This window comes from Mytilus edulis, chromosome 2 (assembly GCF_963676685.1).
Source record: "Mytilus edulis chromosome 2, xbMytEdul2.2, whole genome shotgun sequence".
Taxonomy (NCBI): Eukaryota; Metazoa; Mollusca; class Bivalvia; order Mytilida; family Mytilidae; genus Mytilus; species Mytilus edulis.
In genome coordinates this window covers 89,414,292-89,436,345 of record NC_092345.1, presented here as the reverse complement: position 1 = coordinate 89,436,345, position 22,054 = coordinate 89,414,292, and the positions used below count along the sequence as shown (strand labels likewise).

The 22,054-nt window shown below is 31.5% G+C and overlaps 1 protein-coding gene and 1 long non-coding RNA gene across 3 annotated transcripts; one reads left to right on the top strand and one right to left on the bottom strand.

Moving 5' to 3' along the window:
- Window positions 1–4,606: 4,606 nt before the first annotated feature.
- On the top strand, window positions 4,607–6,569 carry LOC139510705 (uncharacterized). Its single transcript, XR_011661964.1, has 3 exons — window positions 4,607–4,745; window positions 5,703–5,803; window positions 6,299–6,569. It is a non-coding gene; the product is annotated as an uncharacterized lncRNA (long non-coding RNA).
- A 5,530-nt stretch (window positions 6,570–12,099) lies between these two features.
- On the bottom strand, window positions 12,100–20,627 carry LOC139510704 (uncharacterized). 2 transcript variants are annotated; one of them, XM_071297240.1, is made up of 8 exons: window positions 20,483–20,627; window positions 18,300–18,430; window positions 17,367–17,417; window positions 16,409–16,453; window positions 14,743–14,790; window positions 14,039–14,062; window positions 13,487–13,540; window positions 12,100–12,354 (listed from the first exon to the last, which is right to left on the bottom strand). In XM_071297240.1, the coding sequence occupies exons 2-8, from the start codon at window positions 18,421–18,423 to the stop codon at window positions 12,278–12,280; spliced, it is 423 nt and encodes a 140-aa protein (XP_071153341.1). In that variant the 5' UTR covers window positions 18,424–18,430; window positions 20,483–20,627; the 3' UTR covers window positions 12,100–12,277. The 2 variants fall into 2 exon arrangements, with proteins under 2 accessions (XP_071153341.1, XP_071153342.1); XM_071297241.1 differs by lacking the exon at window positions 14,743–14,790.
- Between the last annotated feature and the right edge of the window lie 1,427 nt (window positions 20,628–22,054).

The window sequence follows — 22,054 nt, the reverse complement described above, 5'->3', positions numbered from 1 at the left end:
TCTTCACAGGTTCGAGTGATTTTTTAATATGATTGTAAGGATTGATGATATCTGTTTGTGCATTTGTTTTAACTTCAGATATGCCAAATGATATTATTTGAGTTGATGATGTTAAATAGTTTTGTAATGTCAGTTTTAACTTCAGATATGCCAAATGATATTATTTGAGTTGATGATGTTAAATAGTTTTGTAATGTCAGTTTTAACGTCAGATATGCCAAATGATATTATTTGAGTTGATGATGTTATATAGTTTTGTAATGTCAGTTTTAACGTCAGATATGCCAAATGATATTATTTGAGTTGATGATGTTATATAGTTTTGTAATGTCAGTTTTAACTTCAGATATGCCAAATGATATTATTTGAGTTGATGATGTTAAATAGTTTTGTAATGTCAGTTTTAACGTCAGATATGCCAAATGATATTATTTGAGTTGATGATGTTATATAGTTTTGTAATGTCAGTTTTAACTTCAGATATGCCAAATGATATTATTTGAGTTGATGATGTTAAATAGTTTTGTAATGTCAGTTTTAACGTCAGATATGCCAAATGATATTATTTGAGTTGATGATGTTATATAGTTTTGTAATGTCAGTTTTAACTTCAGATATGCCAAATGATATTATTTGAGTTGATGATGTTAAATAGTTTTGTAATGTCAGTTTTAACGTCAGATATGCCAAATGATATTATTTGAGTTGATGATGTTATATAGTTTTGTAATGTCAGTTTTAACTTCAGATATGCCAAATGATATTATTTGAGTTGATGATGTTAAATAGTTTTGTAATGACAGTTTTAACGTCAGATATGCCAAATGATATTATTTGAGTTGATGATGTTATATAGTTTTGTAATGTCAGTTTTAACTTCAGATATGCCAAATGATATTATTTGAGTTGATGATGTTATATAGTTTTGTAATGTCAGTTTTAACTTCAGATATGCCAAATGATATTATTTTAGTTGATGATGTTATATAGTTTTGTAATGTCAGTTTTAACTTCAGATATGCCAAATGATATTATTTGAGTTGATGATGTTATATAGTTTTGTAATGTCAGTTTTAACTTCAGATATGCCAAATGATATTATTTGAGTTGATGATGTTAAATAGTTTTGTAATGTCAGGTGTTGAGATGATTAGTCTTGTAATGTTTGAATGAGGGCTAAACCCTTTATCTGGTACAACTCTGTTGAGCCACCCGAAGTCGCTGCTTTTTTAGTATATGCTTTTTCCTCAGATTCTATTTGTTACCTTAATTTGTCTCGTTCTAATATATGTACGACATTTCAGAATCGGTAAACTACTGTCGTCTTAAAAGGATAGTTAGTTCCTAAAAGTGTTCATGTAATATTTTAGCTCTTTCAACGGTATCTGTAACGAGATTTCCATCATTCTTTTGAGTAGCTATTACTGATTTGTCTGTCCTGATTGATTTAATGCATTGGAAGAATTTCGTTGGCTTTATTACATTCTTAGACTATGAACCACATTAATTTCCGCATTTGTTTCTTTATAACGTTTTGTCATAATATTAAAGTCCCGCCAGCAGTAAATGTTAAGTTCAAAACTATATACCAAATGTAGAAGAGTGACACGGATCAAGTCGAAAAACTAATCCAATACCCATTCCTAAATGGTATGGGGAAGTTATTTCCACCCCGTAAAAACTTAGAAATTAACGAGAAAGGGAAAGAACAAATAATAAGGAACACATACACTATGATTAAAGGGAGCTATTAGACAACAAAAAAGGGTCAATGATTGTGGACTTGTGCTTGAATAAGTGCATTGTTTGTCTCATACCTATTGCTATAGAATGAAATTCAAAACAGTGTGGCTGTGGCCATTGATTGACACATTAAATTCATCCATTGACTGGGACAATTTAGGTGAACGTTTGTATGTAACGACCACTGCTAACTATGTACTTTTTAAAGACACTTAAACTATTGGGTCACCAAAGGTTCTCAACACCTTAATAAAGTAATTCGAAAAATTAATCAGAAATAACACGATGTTTTGATTTATATTAATTATATAAATCAAAACATAAAGGTTATTCCTGATTAATTTTTCGAATTATTTTATAATTAAAGGCGTTAAGAAACTTTTGGTGACCCCACAGTTTAAATGTCTATCGTAGGTACGTCGTGAACAGTGGTCGTTACAGACAAACGTTCACGTAAATTGTCCCAGTCAATGGATGAATTTAATGTGTTAATCAATGGCAACAGACACACTGTTTTGAATTTCATTCTATGTATTTCAAGTATGCCACGTTGCTGCTCACAAGGAATGTACTAAACCAAGAGTTCCAAATGGTGAAGTTGAAATCATCCCTTCGTAAATTTTACGGACGCCATCACGAGTTGGTTGACCGTATGGGAATAACCGTTTCACAGATGATATCGGAGTTATATGTTCCTTACGTCGTAACTACAATCTCCTTCCCTTTCATGATTGTGACCTACCGAATTAGACAATTTACCGGATTTGTTATAACATGAGCAACACGGCGGGTGTCACATGTGGAGCAGGATCTGCTTACCCTTCCGAAGCACCTGGTATATCACCCCCAGTTTTTTGGTGGGGTTCGTGTTGCTTATTCTTTAGTTTTTTATGTTGCGTCATGTGTACTATTGTCGGTCTGTTTTCCTTTTTCATTTAGCCATGTCGTTGTCAGTTTATTTTCGATTTATGGGTTTGACTGTCCCTCTGGTATCTTTTGCCCCTCTTTTATTCCGTTTGTACTTGGGATTAAAGATCTATAACTCAGTGTAGCTTTTATCGTCTTTGTGTATAATTCATTTTTGACGATAGGTTAGCCGTTTGAGTGTTTTATCTATCCATGGAAATCTATATTTATTTTATAAAATTTTTGTTATAAGTTTGATTCAACCATTTAAGTGAGTTTTGTGTTGTACAGTTCACAATCGTGGTTTACATAACATATATATTATATGAACATATGATATTTTTAATGATGAAAAATACGTATCTATGAATAACCTTGAAAAACATATATACATATCTTACCTGTCACTGTTAATTTATGACTGTTTATTATATATTTGTTAAACTGTTGACATAAGTGTTGTTGGTGTTGTTTATTTACACTTGAATAACACTAGAGTTGTTTCTCTTTATACATGTTATACAGCTGCCTCTCTTGTCCTACTATTGGTTGTGTTTTTCATTTGTGTTTTTCATCAAAGTGTTTTAGGGGGATTTTTCTCTACTGTAGTAACTTAGCAATGCAAATGTTTAAGGTTGGTATGTTTTATTTCATTTTTATTATTATTACTTTTGTCATATGTATTAAAATGCCTTGTAGGGACCCTATAAATTGGAATGAAATAAAATTAAATTAAAATCTCCCGCTATAATCAATGAAGATTTAACTGTTTGCTAATTCGGTTTAATTAAATGACAGTTGGAATAATATTGAATTTGATAAACCAATGTTAGATAGAGGTCTATAGAATGGTGACACTACGATTATTTGAACCTGTAATATAAAAATAAATGATGATTGCTGCTTTAGTGAAACTGGACTAAATGTACTTATAAGTCTAAAAGTGGTTTAGACATTGAAGAAATTCGTCAGAATTATAGATTTCAATGATGGGTTGGATTGATTGCAGAAAATTGAATTAAAATTCACCATGCTACACTGAATATCATGCCAGCTTATACTTTCCTGTTGTTCATTACAACATATATGTTTTGTTATGCCTTGGCAATGAATATGTCATGGCATACTGTCTTATGCCTCTATACGACTGCTGGTTTTAATTTTCCACAAGGCCATCTTAAATTATCCTGGTGTTCTAGGACCTGTTTTTTTCAATGTCAAAGGAATATGCCGATAGTACTAGAAACTGGTATTTGTGAGTTGATGTTGCTGGTGATTAACTCAGTTTGAGTATGATTTGAACTCTCTTTAAAATTGCTGCAAAATTCGTGGATATACTAAGGGTTTCTTCCAAAGGAATAGATAACTAAAGGTAACCTTAAATCTGATTTGCAAAATCTTTTGGACTTGTGGGTTGTTAATTCTCTTTGAAATTTTGTTTTATTTGAACTTTGAACTTTTTATTTTAACGTTAAAGCTGAGTCTTTTGTAGATAAATCGCGTGTCTGGCATACACAATTATAGGCCTAGTACATGGACATATGAGGCTTATTTAACTACTCATGTAAGATGGCAATGTTACAGCGAACTCTTGTAGTTTTTATTGCCAAGTAGGTAAAGACATTTGCTTACTATCTTTTTTTAAAATATATTGATATATGTACACAACTTTAAATATAATATTTTTGGTGCATGAAACTTGTATATGCAAAGAATTCTTCAATTACAGAAAAGTTTAGAATTCTAACATATAAGATACAATTGTGCCGAAACCTATTTGATTCATTTGAAGCGCATTTATATCTTGCTTGATAGTTTTTTTTTTTTTAAATGTCCCGCTATATAACTTGGTTTTTTTTAAGAAAAAATAATGTTTGACATAACATTAATAAAGGCGTACATTGTAAGTTAAAATACTTTTGTGATTATATTTTAACCTTTTTCTAATTTATCTTGTGTAAGATTTTGCCAGCAGCTGTATATTAATTTTTTGGTGACTGTGCAACCGTCTGAACTTACTGCTGTTGTAGACGATACAATAATAAATTGTTTATGTTATAGAAGTAAAATAAAAGATTTTGGAAACCTATTATAAAGTAAGTTTACTTTATGAATATAATTTATGGCGACAATAAATAATGTTTTGTACCTTTTCATGTAAAATGAGATACTTAGTAATAAATAATAATAATTGGTTCAAAATTATATGTTTAAATGACAATAGTGAATATATAGCTTCTCGAGCTTAAAATATTATAATATACTTCTTTTTGTCTTATGCATTTCTCACTTATTAAGAGTAGTAGGATACATGTAACAATTAGGGATACTTGCATATTTATCTCCGACGGACATGATTCATCTGACCTCGACTTCATTTCGTGAAATCAGTGATAAAAGTTAAGTTTTTTTGATTGTCCGCAATTTAAGTAATTATTATAGGTCAACTATAGTGTGTTTATGGAATTGTTGACAGATGTACATATATGCCTAGTTTTCCGCATTTGACCTTGACCTTGACAAAATTGTTAAGGTTCATTGATAATTTTATAGTTTTATTTTAAATGGTTAAGTTCGTTTCTAATATACTATAAGCAAAAGGCTTACAGAAGTTAGTTATTGAATGATTGCAAGTGTACATGTCTGTTTGACAGTTTCATCTGACGTGATTTTCATGTTTCAAAATGCAGTGTAATGATTTCATAGTTAAGTCCATTTCTCTAGAATAAAATAATAGGTTTACTATATGGTGAATGTACATGTATGGAATGATGACAAAAGTTATCTGACCTTGACCTCATTTTCACGGCTCATTCGTCAAATATAAGATCGGTTTTGCTTATGTTGTTTCGCAGATTCTATAAGAAATTGGTTACCTAGCTTTTGTGTATGGAATGGTTGTTAGTCATTTATTCATATCTTGTTGTTTTTAAAGACTTTTCTTCAAGAGTTTCAAAATAAAATGAATCAAGATCAGCAACGAAGGAGTCATTTATAATTGATTTTGGGTGCAAACGGCAATTTGTATACATAAGTTTCTTCTTATTTTATAGGATGATAACGCTCGTTTTTTGTTTAGTTTTATTTGTATTTGATGTTTATGGAACAACCAGTAACATGGTTCCCGCAGTTATGAAACATCTTGGACCCCAAGGTAATTATTGGCATTGAATATTTAGTGATTTGTTTTACAGGTAGCATTGAGCTACATTAACTACCGAACAATTTTTTTCATAAATGTACGGAGCCAAATGAGCCTCGACTTCACATTATAAATTTAGAGCCTTTTTCATCAAATTATTAATTCAATCGTTAACGCTTTTAAAATAATGATATATCTGGACTGTAAAGAGACTTTTGAAAAGGTATAACTATGGAACGATTGACCTTATTAAGTCAAGTTCAAGGAACGAATTGAACACTACATGTATGTAAATCATATATAGTCTTTAATAAAATACCGTGCATTTATCCTTTAAAGCAACATTCTTAATTTTTTCAATACATTTTGGAATAAAATAGTTACAACAAACAATACAAAATCGGAAAAGGATCAACGGACTATTTTCAGATATTTCATGTTTGTTTTCATATAACTAGTGTATTCCACTGAGTTCCGAACGCAGAATGTATTTGTTTTATATTTCAGAAGCCTATTGGGACCTTCTGGAGACGATGTATCATAATCCTTACCATGATTTTTCCTGGCTTTTAATGTCTATTATGTCTACGGATGGAGAGGCAATGGGCATAGACATTTAGCTTTTATATAATGTTTCTTTTATGTCTCTTTTTCATTAACAATTCATTTTGCTTCATTCCATCCATTTATTTTAATAACACATGTTTTGTTTTTATCGATAATTATACAAGTTTTAAAGTTAACAAATATTTAGCAATTTTCATCTCACGTTGATTTTACATATTGCACATAATCAGTTAAATTATTGAAGAAAACTAATCGGAGGCAAATTATGACAAAAGGGGAATCGAAATGACGAAAAAAATATAGAAATGTAAAAAAAGAAACAAAACCGTTGATAATAATCAATAGTTAAAGTAGTTTCATCATAACTTTACATCCTGGAACTGGGCTAGTGTACCTAATTTATTATTAAATGTACCAGTTGGTTTTATTTCTGGTCTTATTCTATTGTATTATAATTTTTGTTTTTTATCATCTGCAATTGTTTTAAACAATCATATACCACTGTCCTAGGTTAGGGGGAGGGTTGGGATCCCGCTATCATGTTTTACCCCGCAACATTATTTATGAATGTGCCTGTCCCAAGTCGGGAGCCTGTAATTCAGTGGTCGTCGTTTGTTTATGTGTTACATATTTGTTTTTCGTTCATTCTTTTATATAATATGGCCGTTAGTTTTCTCGTTTGAATTGTTTTACATTGTCATGTCGGGGCCTTTTATAGCTGACTATGCGGTATGGGCTTTGCTCATTGTTGAAGGCCGTACGGTGACCTATAGTTGTTAATGTCTGTGTCATTTTGGTCTCTTGTGTACAGTTGTCTCATTGGCAATCATACAATATCTTCTTTTTTATATTGAAATCATTGTAAGCATTGTATATAATGTAAACATTCAGCTCAGCTTTGGGCGCTGTGATAAGCAATAAAAATTATTCTATTCTATTCATTCCTTCTACTTCTGATGGTAACAGCTCTCGTGAATTCAAAAGCTGTTGAAAAATAGATGCATTCAGTATTTGCAGTTCCTCGTCATCTAACTCCGAAACTAGACTTTATGTATATAACATCAGCTCAACAATGTTATATCTGTAAATTTGCGTTAACAAATTGTTTGTTCTTCCCTCGCCGAGATTCGAACTTATGCTTCTGAGATATCGTGGCACCAAATCGTGTTGAACTGTGCCCGACGCTCTTGTTTGTATATGCGACTTTTTTTTTTGTATTTCTTTGGTTCTTATAACGTGACTCTGTACTTTAAAAACTCCCGTCAGTATGATATTGTTCTATTTTTTGTCATTATGATATATTTCTATTATGAATTGCAAAATACGTTGAACAATAAACGTCAAAATCATTCAATCGCGTAGTGGAATTAACTATTTGTGGATTCTTATAAATTCTATATATAACTTTTGGACAATTTTCAAATCTCGGTCTATTTCTGAAATTTATTCTTACATACTTTTGATTTTTTAACCCTATATGCTAACATTGCCTATGTAAATTTTAAAATTGTTTGTATGTACATTGAACGACAAATCTACATGTTACGTATAGCATTTTCTGACGTGAGACACACAAACCAATGAATATTTGTAGATAGATGTTTTTGTGTTCTGTTAAATTGTTCCTTTTAAAATTGTTATACGATGATGACTGATGTACCCATATTTTGACTATTTTATTTATTGTGTCTGTTTAGTTAACGCATCAATTTACATATAACGAAATTTGATGAGACTGTCATCAAAGTAAGAGGGTTAGCGCTATAAAACCAGGTTTAATCCACCATTTTCTACATTTGAAAATACCTGTTCCAAGTCATGGAATATGACAGTTCTTGTCCATTCGTTTTTGATGCGTTTTATTATTTGATTTTGCCATGTGATTATGGACTTTCCGAATTGATTTTCCTCTAAGTTCAGTATTTTTGTGATTTTATGTTTGACCACTCGAACACATAGCTTCTTCAATAATAAAGTTTTTGATGGGCTGTTGTTACCTTTTGCCGTCAGTTTTAATCTAGCACATGCTATATGAGGCATGCATATGGAATTGTTCCATATTAGCTGAATTATTTATTGTAAAGGATCCTACAAATCGATGTAAGATGCAGCTACATAAATTATAGTCTGAAGCAGCGAGGAATCTGCAACAGATTGCATCCATCGGATCGTCAGCTGTTATGGTGATATAAAGTTGAAAACACATGATGTACATATAATTCGTCTATGTTAGATCTTTAAATTTGCATTAGCAAATGTTTTGTTCTTCCCTGGTCGGGATATCGTGGCACCAAATCGCGTTGTATATAAAATGACTGAATAATAGCCAACGAAAATTCTTATGGGGCGATTGATCATATGCTTATAAAGAAACAGTACACTTCAAAATAATATATAATAAGTCTAATAGGTTACAACATCACCAAAGAATATGAAAATGAATAAATGTTAAATATGTCGGATAACAGATATCCTTCATCAGTATGATTATGATTTAAAAGGAACCATATCAAAATATTCTAATTGAACTTTAACAATCTTGAAATTTATACATTAAAATAGTTGAAACCGAACACATAGACGCTAGCACTATTCTAAAATTCCAAAAAATGACGTAGGTTATATAGTTATTAACAATAGAGACTGCAAATATATGCTTCATATAAAAAAACAAAAAACAAACGTCCGATATGAACTGGTACAATTTGGAAATGTCAAAGGTGACGACAAATGTTACAACAAATATTTTGTGGAAATACATTCCCAAGAAACAGCACTGACCGATCTATGTATTCTTGGGAATGTATTTCTTTCTGAGTTACAAGAAACAAGTGATGGTAGGGAAAATTAGTAACTTATTCTTTGTTTTTTTCATATATGCACTCTGGGGAAACTGGCCTTAACTTTCTTAACCAAAACCTTTCCCGGGCAAGTCTATCGGTCCTTGATCATCCCTCTTTGTTGTCTATGATAGTGTTGGTAAGGTTTTGGAGATCAACCTTGGCGTGGTAGATATTTGATAAAGTAGAATCCTGACAAGAATGTGGTTACAAAAAAACATAATGAAAGGGAAGTAACTCTGAATAAATGTGTTAACATGAATTTTTAAGACAGACAGCTAGATATCATAAACATACTATGTATACACAAGCCAGAGTCTGAGCTTGATTTGCTATATGATATAAAAACTAAACTGACGAAAAAAGGTCATTTATTCAAAATCATAAAATGCAAAAAATACATTTTGCAAATAAAACATTTGACATAAAAGTTCATATTTAATATGAAATAATAATACATAATAAATACGAAATGACATCAACTAATATCATGTCAATTGAATAAATGACAAAGAATAGCAAAGGTGTGGAGAAAAATCTGCCCCATAAATAAACATTATAATTATACATACATGTATCTACTTCAAAAGATAACATTAAGGGCGGTATGTGGGTGGGAATTTTGAACAAATTGTTTGATAAGAATCACAAGTTAACACATCAAATGCTGATGATAAAAGGAAGTGACCACAATACACTTACACGTGAACTCGTGCTGACCCGCAATATCATTGACCAATACGAAAGAGGATATCCAATCATGCATTGGTCATAAGTGAAATTTCTCTGCACGTGAAAACATGTTATCTAGTTTCAACAATTTATCGCTTAATTAAGTAGGACACTCTGACCCTTTGACCAGACTAGAGACATCTTCAGTTACAGTATTAATAGCTGACTCTTTTATTTAAGTCGGTTAGTATAATAACCAATTAAAACAGAATTATCTTCTCTGCTGTCTTAAATTATTTTATTCCGCTTAATTTTCAATTAGCAAATAAAATTGGTTATATAAAACAATTCAAATAGAAAACTTGTGTTTAAGTGACAATGAATAAAATATTAAAGTTTAAATCATACCAGTACTAAATCATTGTCTATGATACTGTTCATTACAACAGTAATTAAATAGCTTCTGATATGAGAAACTTATTTCTCAAAGATACTTTCTTTTAATGTTCTATTACTTCTCCAAAGACAATTGTGTTTAACGACAACATTTCAAAACCATCTAGCTTTTAACCATCTAGTCAGATAATATTTATGAGCAATAACAAAAACGACTAACACCAATAAACTATGTTTTTGAATAAAGTCTAGAAGGTAGGATATTTGAAAATCAGTGCAGTGTAAGCACGTTTGTAATAATGACAAATCCGGGCTTTCTATTTTGTCTCACCTGATTGAAAAGGAGGCGAGACATTGGCATGAGTTTTCGATTGCTGCGTTAATATTAAGTATTAAAACCTGTTTACAATATTTGGTTAAGTTGTAGTGTGTATCCTGTACTTTTCAGTCAGTCACATGTCACTTGACCTTGTCCTTATTAATGCGGTATAATGAGCACATACGTGTTCAGTTTATTGGCCAATAAGTAATATTTATAGTAAAGACAACATTATTGTGGTACTAGTTACTTTTAACATGTAAATATGACGTTTGTTTTCATCTTTTTATAATTGACCTTCGACCTTCAATTCACAGACCTGTGTTTATAGTTTGTGCCGATGCACGTTCATGAGTAGATCAACGGCTTTCAAAAGGGGACCATGTTGCAGTTGGGGTAATAATGCCCTCTAGTATGCATAGAATTATAGATATACTAGACATGCATGTCCAAACCCATACAGTATAGTAATCTATGAAAGGTCCCGTATGACTAAAAATGAAAACTTAACTACATGTTTTATGGTTGTTGTTTTGGGTACCTTTTATTAACCATTTGATCGAGATTAAAAGGGAGATGGTTGAGATCTTAAAGCATCTAGTGCATGTGCCAATATAGGGACCTTTGAATACCTTTTGTCACATCTAAATGATTGTTTGTCAATTTGGAGAAATTTTGTTGATTAAAAATCATTTACAGTCTCTGTTGAATGATACCTCTCTAGACTCTAGCACCCGAAATATTGAATAGACTACTCTCAGATTTGTTTGTACTGTCTTTTTTGTTGTGGGGATAGATAAGTACCCTGCCACGTACACTGTGTTTTTGTAAGACTTATTTCTGCTTTGTATCCATCTGTTAAGTAACTTATTTTGATAGTTAAACTTTGTTTCTTTGTTGTACTGCTACACTACTGTCCCAAGTTAGATGGAGAGTTGACGCCTTTAAAATAGTTTAACCCAGCCATATTTCATATGTGCCTGTAAATGAGTGGTTGATGTTTATTGACTGTTTCTCAGATTTATTTTTTCGTTTATTGTTTTGAATAGGTTTTTTTTTTCTTATGCTGTACCGTTACACTACTATCCCTATATATTTTAACTGCCTAGTGTCGAAGCATGGACTCAATGAACGTTCTCGCAGCAAAAGCCTGATGTAAGAACTGAGTGAGAATGTTGTTACATTGAAAAAGAAAACAAGTTAATACTGTGTTTGAAACCTAATAAATGGCACGTTTATAATTTGAATAACCCGAGTAATTCCTTAAAATTCAATTCTTAATTTCATTTTTAAGTAGTAAATCGATGATGTCAGGTCAAATGAAAGAATTATGTCTTTGATAGACATTAAAACCCAGACAATCATTACACGTGTAACATCCAAAGAGCTGATAGACATTAAAACCCAGATAATCATTACACGTGTAACATCCAAAATTAAATTATTATGTATGAATTGAAATAAATAATGGCAAGGTTAGTTGAGATATCGCTTTTAAAGAAAGAAGACAGTAAAACCACACTAATTTTATTATTTAAAAGATTTCATACTTACAATGTTTTATTATAACAAAGAACATGTTAGTTCTTGATACATATACATACTAGAGAAATATATTAAAAAGAAAGGAAAGGAATGATTGTTCATTTTATTTTAAAAAAAAAAGAGGAAAAATTTTGTAGCATGTTTGGTTTACATCTCTGACATTGCATACCACATCCACGGGAACCCGCCTTGGTTGTTGTTAATCGTCCTTCTTCTGTAATAACCTAGTAAAAACAATATGAAAAAGTTGTATCACGGATATATATGTTATTGACTGAGTTTACTCCAAGAGAACGATTTTTTAATGCGACATGTTGATTTAAGTAAGTCGTGTGGTTAAGATGTTCATTTGAACATTGGTATATTTCATATTATTAATTTAACATTTCACTTAAGATCTGTGTAAATATATTGGCAAATACAATGTCTACCCATATTAAAGTGGGCATAGAGCAGGCATATTAATTACGTTGTTGACATCCATAAATTGCAGAACACAGTATTTGGCGCTAGTGGGTAAGCAATAGTGTTATTAAATGAATATCCTAAACATCATAATTTGAATGTCTTATTTTGTAAGTATCTTTGTGTTAGAAGTGTTTTCTTAAACAAAATATTTGTAATAAGATCTATTATATTTAACCAATCTTATTGGTTTGTTTTAATTGTTGTCTCATATTTTTTCATTTTTTCTTAAAACTAAGTTTTCAACTTCAGTAGACATAGAAGTTGGCTTCTTCTAGTTAGCTCTAAAGTTTATAAATGATCGTTTACTTTCCAAACGTAAACCCTTGCCAAAGGGAAGTATATAAATACGCAGGCACATCTAGTCGAAATGTAGGTATAGGTAGAAACAATTTTCATAGAACGTTGAGCAATAAAAAAAAATAATCACTTTCAAATAAAGGTAACAGTAGTATACCGTTGTTCGAAAGACATAAATCGATTGAGAGAAAAGAAATCCGGGTTACAAACAAAAACCGAAGAAAAAACATCAACCATAAGAGGAAAATAACGATACAACAGAAACACGAAAGTGCAACAAAACGACAATGTAACACACACAGAAACAAATTATTAGACAACAACTGCCATTTTCATGACTTGTTACTTGACATTTTAAGAAACTAATGGTGGGTTGAACCTGGTTTTGTGGCTAGACAAGCTATTGGTGAATTATGATAATGCTTTGCTGTCGAGCCTTGTTTCTTAATTGGCCTCAAGTATTTATGATTTTTTTAAATTTGATATGAGGAAACAGCTACCAAAATTACCGATGTGGATTGTACATCTATTATATGAGTATCTTTTTTCTTAAAAAAGTTACAATAGTTGCTGTAGATGAATAATACATACTGCCAGTTGGATATGAAGGGTATGTTGGGTATGCGATGTTAGGCATGCTTGTTCCTAAAAATAAAAAAATAAAAATTACAATTGTATCTCATCATTCATAGTTTTAAATCAGTTTACACAAAGGTATCTGTGGATATATATTTACAAAGAAGAAAGATACAGAAAAATATCGCCTCATTGTATGTATGTTTTTGGGGTGTTAAGTTATTCAATAACTTATTCTTATGTTTGTTTGTTTTATATAGATATACAAATATATATATATATATATATATATATATGGATATTTTCTTTGTTAGAGGGGGTGCTGCGATTTTTCATTCATTTTCTTGAATCATTGCTTAATATTTCAGATTTAAATTAAGTGGTTGTCTTTCTCTTTTTTTACAATTTCATTTTATGTTTTATGGCTCCCTTCGTTCATCAATTGTTGTATTTCTGGGCTCTTGGTTATACCGTACTATAATTAATAATAGTCGAGAATGAAGACTTCAAAACACAACATACTCTAACCATACAAATTCACAAAATGTATGATAGCCTGATACTCACTGACTCTTCTTGTATATACGTATCCTGAAATAAAAACATATTATGAATTATGTAGGTTATATTTTCAATCCTACAGGAGAACTTTTAAAATTTGAATATGAATATCATTATATGGTCAAAGTGTGTTAAACTCTAAATAGTTTAGGAAGTATAATTCTTCATACTGGGAATTTGTAAAATCTCAGAGATTATTCTGTCATTTCCGAAGAGAGTTAAGAACCTAACTTTATTAGGAAGAATGATGATGTATGCATATTTCACGGCATTTAATATGATGAGCACACAGTTAATAATTCAAGAGTTCTTAGAGTTCAGCTGCATGTTTCAAAGAAATACAATTATTGTTGAAACATATTTAAACCGATAGTTTCAAGCAACACTTTAAGGATAGAATCTAATCATTGAACCTGTATTTGCAGGTATTTACTTACTAGTTCAATTATAATATACTTAATATCCTAGTTTGAATACGTCCATGAGTGCGTACTTCCGATTCAGTTCAGGTTTTTCTTATTTTAACATGAATTTAATATAGTAAATACAAATAGATTGATTTCAATAATTTAGGTAATCTTTTTAGCAATTTGACATTATTTTATGATACATAAATCGTGCAGGTTATCTATTTTTATTTAATGGCATAATGATTAAAATTGTAATGGCATGCAGAGTGACTTTCAAGAGTCCAGGGAAAATTGTTATACCTGGCGGAAGTTGGCCTGGAGAGTTGAAGTTGGGGAAGACACTGTTATCTAAAGTAAAAAAAAACCTGTTATTGTGAATTTTGTATATTGTAATGGTATGAATGAAACAAAGTTGTGATGACTGCCAATAAAAATGCACCACTGGCAACAGTAGTTAAAAGATGTTTTATGTTAAAAGATATTTGTGATATAATTGTAATGTGTTAGTAAATGATGTTTTAACTTTTAGGAATCTTTATGAAATTTTAGTGTAGGCATCAAGACTTCTGCTGTCGTTCTAATATCACATAATTGTGTTTAACTGATTATAAATTTCAATCGGACAATCATATGTTTCATACATTTTAGACAGTCGTATTTACTGCTTTTAATTTGCTAGCACAAAGTTAATAATTCTACAGTTCTACAGAGAATGTAGCATCTCCGAGGTAAAGCTTTAACAACCCTGATTGCTACCGGGATACTAGAGGCCAAATAAGAATAAAAATCCAAAACTTGATACAATTCAATACGGAAAGTCGCTTATCAAAAATGCATTTCCCAAAGCTCAGACAGACCAAACGAATTGAAAACAATTGACATATTACTGACTTGGTTCAAGCATTTCTTATGTAAAAAATTGTTAATTAAACCTGGTTTTGTAGCTAGCTAAACCTCACACTTGTACGACATTCGCATAAAATTCCATTACATTGACACAATTATGTGTAAACAAAACTAACAGACATAGTCAGTTGGATGTTTAAAATAAGGGTATAGCAGTCAACATTGTGTTAAAATCTTTGTAACTAGAAACATAAAACTAAAAAAAAGTAGAAAAAGGCTAATAGTTTACAAAGATAAATATCAAAACGTAAGAAGAGGATAAACAACGACAGTTCCTGTTCCTATAAGCTTTACTTCAAGACCATCATGTATTATTTCTGAAATTGATACGGAATATTTATCCTTCCGTAAAATGTGTTTATGTATGCAAAAAGCACTTTCAAAAACTACGTTTTAACCAAAAAATAATCACTTGATTTTGCAGCGCAAAAGCTAAGTCAATGAATTTTGAATTGCATTAAAAAGAGCAGTTGCAAAGGTTAGTAGAAAGAAAGTCGTTAAAATTTGCAAGCTAAATAATAGAGTTTAATTGGGTGATAGACGTATAATGATTGTTGCTCGGTCTTTAGGTTTTCTTCTGTGTTTTGTATACTTAGTACATGGATTTTCCTTTGGTCGTTTATCGTTTTTTGTCATGACGTTATCAGTTTGTTTTTGACTTATGAGTTTGAATTCTTTTTTTTATGTATTTCGTCTGTAATTTTGAAATGCATATACAACCGATAGTTCATAGTCCAGGGCAAAACCATAGGATAGCATTCAATCTTTAAATTTCAAACTGTTCTCCTAGCAAGAGAAATAATAAGAAAATAGTAAGTATAATATGCCTCATCATGGCGTTATAGAACAGGTCGATTTGAACTAATTTATTTAAATTATGATAGTAAGGTAAATGCAAATTGATATATTTCAATAATTCAGCAATTTAACACCTAGTTAATTGGTAGTGTATAATAAATGCAGGATATCAATTTACATTAAAAGGCATCATGACGTAATTTATAATTGCAGAGTCAGATTCAAGATTCTAAGAAATGTGAATGCAAAAATGATTATATACCTGGGGGCATTTGGCCTGGAAAGCTTGAACTGGAATAGACAGTATCTAAAAATGTAAAGAATATATACAAATACTTAATACTATTGTTTTGTATTTTTTAGATTGTAATGGTATAACTGAAATCTTTTTTTTTTTTTTTTTTTAAACTTTTCACAGATATAAGGTTTCTCTGACTGCCGATAAAAACACCTCTATCAACATGTGGGCAAGGATGTTTTATGTTAAATGTGTATGATATAGCTGCAAGGTTTGAATAAATCATGTTTAACAATTATGGATCATTATACAGTAAGAAATTTAAATTTGTTTAGTTTTGTTTTAAACATTCAAATAAGGAGATTGGTATCATTGTGACAAATGTGACGTAACGAGTTAGACGTATTACCGGGTTTGTACTAACACGATGGGTGCCACTTGTTAAGCAGGATCTGCTAAATCTTCCTGAGCACATGAGATCACCTCTAGTTTTCGGTTGGGTTCGTGTTGCTTAGTCTTTATTTTCTTATATTCTGCAATGTGTTTAGTATACTATTGTTTGGCTGTTTGACTTTTTGTTTTTTAGCCATGGCGTTGTCAGTTTATTTTCGGTTTGTGAGTTTAAATGTTCCTCTGGTATCTTAAGTTCCCTTTTTTGGCAACTAACCTCCAAAGTTCAAATGTAATTGATGTTAGCAACTAAATGCAAACGTACAGGTCAAACTGATACATTTGAATTAAATACATGTAATCGATAAACTCCTATGTAGAATTTTAGTTTTAATGAAAATAAATGAGTGTTGCATTTTAAAAGTTCCCGAAATATTGTTTTGTAACTTTAAAACTCAGAAGATGCAATTATTTATCATCTTACATAAAACCCTATACATTTTGTCAAACATTCATAAATTATTACTGTATATAATGGCCTGGGATATAACATTAAGATATAAGGAACAGAATTATAATGCATATAACATACTACTTAGTCCTGGGAAATGACCCATGGCATCTTTTGCTGATAAAGGGGTACCTGAAAATGTAAGAATATAGGAACTGTTGTAATGTATCTAGTTTACAAACGGATATATTTTCTTATTATATGTGTTCTACTTTTGATTTATTCCAGTTATAGTTAGATTTGTGTAATGGAATATCTCGTCAATTATCGTCTTTAATTAACTCCTCCTTTCATAATTAAAGATTACCGATCTTTTTTAAACGAGAAAATGTTTCCCGTTTGTAATGTCTAGTAGCATACCATGCTAGATTATTTCAAAAAGAACAAAATGCGATAACTGAATTTTTTTAATCCATGAATTTAGCTAGACAGGTAACACTACTATCACATTTTGGACAATTTCTTATAGTAATTACAATTTGTGCAGGGATAAATTTGTAAAACAAAGCGTATATAACATGTTTAGGCTACAAATATCTTCACGACATGGGCATAAAGGCGCGTAAGTGTTTACGAAAGAGTCCGTGAATGTGTAAGCAATATATTTCATACGTCACAATAAGTTGTTGAAACTAGCTTGCAAATAGACTTCAGTTTTGTTACAACACAAGGAAGACTTTTTTTTTTATGGCAGTTGTTATCTTAATATAATTTGCTTCTTTGTGTGTTGCATTGTTGTTTGTTTTTGTTGGACTTCAGTGTTTCTTTTGTTTCGTTAGTTGATGTGTTTTTCCTCGGGTTTAGTTTGTAACCCGGATTTGTTGTTTTCTCTCAATCGATTTATGACTTTTGACCAGGGTATACTTCTGTAAGCTTTATTTAAATCTAGTCAAACATTTAGGGAACTAAGCATTGAGAAAGTTGTAAAGCTATTTTCCAGAAAATATACCTCAATGTAAATTGGTATTCATAAAACAAAGAAATAAAAATACATATAGGACAGAATGAAAGTACCTTGGCCAGGTGGACTCATTAGAGCATTCATACGTGCAGCATCAAAGCCCGGTACTATAGCTGCCGTCAGTCCATTGACAAAGCATAAGCCTAACAGTGCCCCAAGAAAATATTGTGCATACATTTTGTTCCTGAAAAAAATAATGATTAATAACTTTACAACCAAAGTAAATTGAATAAAGGATAGATTATTTTTGTTATTGTTTATTGTTTTATATTTGTATTCTCATTTTGATCTGTATTCCGATGTTGAATGTAACATTTGACATTTATCTGGAGAAAGATTTATTTTCATCAATTTTATTTAAAAAGTAGTAGGGTGGTTAAACAAGTCCAATCTAGCCAAATATATAATTTAGTAATTATAAACAACACTGTACTGATCTTAGACGGAATCGATGTTTTTGAAATATATATTGATGTGGATAGTTAAGTCATTTCTGTTTTTATTCACAACCGTATGTGTAAACAGATTAAAACTGTATAACACAATTTTAAACTTTTGTTCATGTAACATTCCCTTAACTATATTTCAAATTATACATGCTACCAAATATTTGTTTCAGGCTGATTTTCAAACCCTTATTATTGCGTAAAAAACATCAATTGAATGCTCTCTGCAAACAAAAGTTAAATAACACAAACAACGAACTCCGAGATAAGTTCTACACAAAAAATACTTTAGCAAATGGCAAAATCAAAAGCTCAAAAATACTGCAGCTGATATTTAAAAAAAACCTTGTCCGATTCCAATATTTAATAAATTCAAATCAGAGCTGAAAAACGTATGCACTAACACTAAACATCATGTGTTGAATCAATTATGACTTTTATATCGCACACTGCCTTATTCCTTTTAACCAACTCTGATGATTTGGTATCTGTGATGAATGTATTTACTTTTCTCTTAAATTATGATGTCATTAGCGTCACTATTATTTCTGATCCGTCCTGTTACTGTGGTGTTAACTATAACGATGTCCTTCTTTTTTTTCTCTTTTTTTTTTATAACTATATACTATAATTTGACATACTAAATAAGCTCATAAATTAAGCTGTATCCAAAATAACTTTCCATTGGTTTTAGAACTTTTCATCTAGTCATTGAAAATAGATTCTCTCAATGTTCAGCTTATATAAATGAAGTATCATGCAAAAAAAAACCAAGGGAATATTCAAACTGACAAGTTGAAAACAAACTGACAATCACATGGCAAAATAAGAAAACCCGTCTAAAGACAAGCAGTAATTAAAACACAACATAAACAAACTGACAATCACATGGCAAAATGAGAAAACCCGTCTAAAGACAAACAGTAATTAAAACACAAAATAAAAATCTAAAAAGAGAAACTCCATAGAAAAACTGTGGTTGATATCATGTGCTCCGGAAAGGTACATTTATCTTGGCCAATAAGTGGCATGGGTCGTGTTTTTCATTGAAGTCCAAACCCGTGGATAAGTCGTGTACAGTAGTTTGAATTCGAGCAAAAGAGATCGGAACAATGGTTACGACAGCTGGAACATATCAGTCGGCATCTACTACATAAAAGTCAACCAACTCGTGGGTGTCGGCCGTAGATTTTCAAGGAAATCGATTTCATTGCACACCTTGAAATTCTTGGTTTTATAGCAATACAATTGAGAAAGTACATTTGGGAATGTGTCAAAGCGACAACAACCCGACCATAGAGCAGACAACAGCCGAAGGCCACCAATGGGTCTTCAATGTAGCGAGAAACTCCCGCACCCGTAGGCGTCCTTCAGCTGGCCCCTTAAAAATATGTATACTAGCACAGTGATAATGGACGTCATACTTAACTCCGAATTATACACAAGAAACTAAAATTAAAAATCATACAAGACTAACAACGGCCAGAGGCTCCTGACTTGGGACAGGCGCAAAATTGCGACGGGGTTAAACATGTCAATGCATGCACGCTCCAATTTATTTTATGGTTAAATATGATAGCAGAGAAGTCTGCAATACTTTGTTTGACTTTTGTCTAATTCTTTTGGTATTTCGGCAAATCAAATATTTTCTAGTCTGTTAAAACACAATTATGACAAATCGTAGAGAACAAAGAGCAAAAAGAATAGAACAAGAAATGCATAAAGAAATGCATGATTCAAAAGATGTATAAAACAATTTATCAAAATTAAGAGAGAAATATATGTCTTACCTTTACTTTAGCGCTGTAACTTTCAAAATGACGAAGAAGACATTATAACAGTAAATTCATTCCTTTGACGCCCACTAGTAACGTGGATAACCTTAAACCATGTAACACCCATGCAACGTCTTCAGTAAGATTTCAAGGGTCCTAAAGCTGTTTGTTTAACTCGCAGAAACATGTAATATAATTAATATGAGTATTTCACATCATCTGTTATAAGTTTGAATGTTTTGAGGCAGTCAACCTATAAACGAAAGTTTATGTAGAGTTTAGTAATATCTTGCAACCAACTTTAGTATATAACGTTTTTATTTTCTATTTTATAAAAACCAATTTCTATACTAAAACCTTCAGTCGTATAAAGATATATCGTGTGTTTTAAACTATACATAGCAAACACCGAATACACAGCAACCGTTGTCTTTTTTGGATTTACAGAACTTTTTATTGTGTAGTATCATTGAAATTTCTGTCTTACTGGATAACAAACACTACCAGAGACTTTCCTATCAATAAATAACAAACACTGAATAAAATTAACAATCACAGAAACTATTGTCTTTCATGGATTTACAGAATATTTGTATCACTTACATTGTCTTGCTTGAATATTACAAGAGGCTTTCCTATTATGAAACACTACACAAATGCTTTTGCTCTATTGCTCCTCGATTTCTTTGCAGATTTATTTCATATTTGCATTCTTTTTATTTTTCAATGAATAAGAACTTTTTCTCCGTAATGCGGGGTTCACACATTGCCGATTATTGCTCCCGTTTGAGATCAGACAGCGATACGACACGAAAAGTGAAAAAGTCGGATTAGTATCCTCAGTTATCTGGAATGTCCTATTATTGTCTTAACGTAGTCGTTTTAGTTCGTAACAGATTCCTACTGGTCGGGAAGGGTCCGAATAGTTCGGCAAAGCACCCCGACAGTTAGGTGCGTCCCGTAACATTCGGGGAAACTCAGCCGATTTTGTCTAGTCGGATTACAATCGTGCCTATGTCGTGACAGATTCTGCTGTATCGGATCGAATTCCCAACAATGTTCTGTGTATTAGGGACGGTGTCCTGTGGAACGGGAATGATCTGGAGAAGTCCCGACAATAACAGAATACAATACGACTGAGGCCAGACAAAGCCGTTTGCAATGCGATAGAGCGGACCGTGATAGGATTACGTTCCGACAGTACCTGATCATCCCGAGTATGCCGACAGTTTTCGAACGGATAACTTCCGTCTGCGTCGGTTCACTGTCTTGTCACTATCTGATCTCTGTCGGATTACATTCGGTAGAATCGGGACGCAGTCGTGACAGACTCGGTCGAATTTTACCTGGCGAAAGATACAAATCGGATTTCCATCCACGATTCACAGGATCTTGATCAGACTTTTGACAAATTTTAATCGGGTATGGTCCTGTCAAGGACGGCAGTAAAAATCGTGAATGTGTGACCCCAGCTTAAGAGTTTTTTGTTAAATATTTGTTTGTTTTGAGATTGTTACACAGTGATGACTGCTGTACCCATATTTTGACAACTTTACCTATTATGCCTGTTTTGTTTTAAATATAATG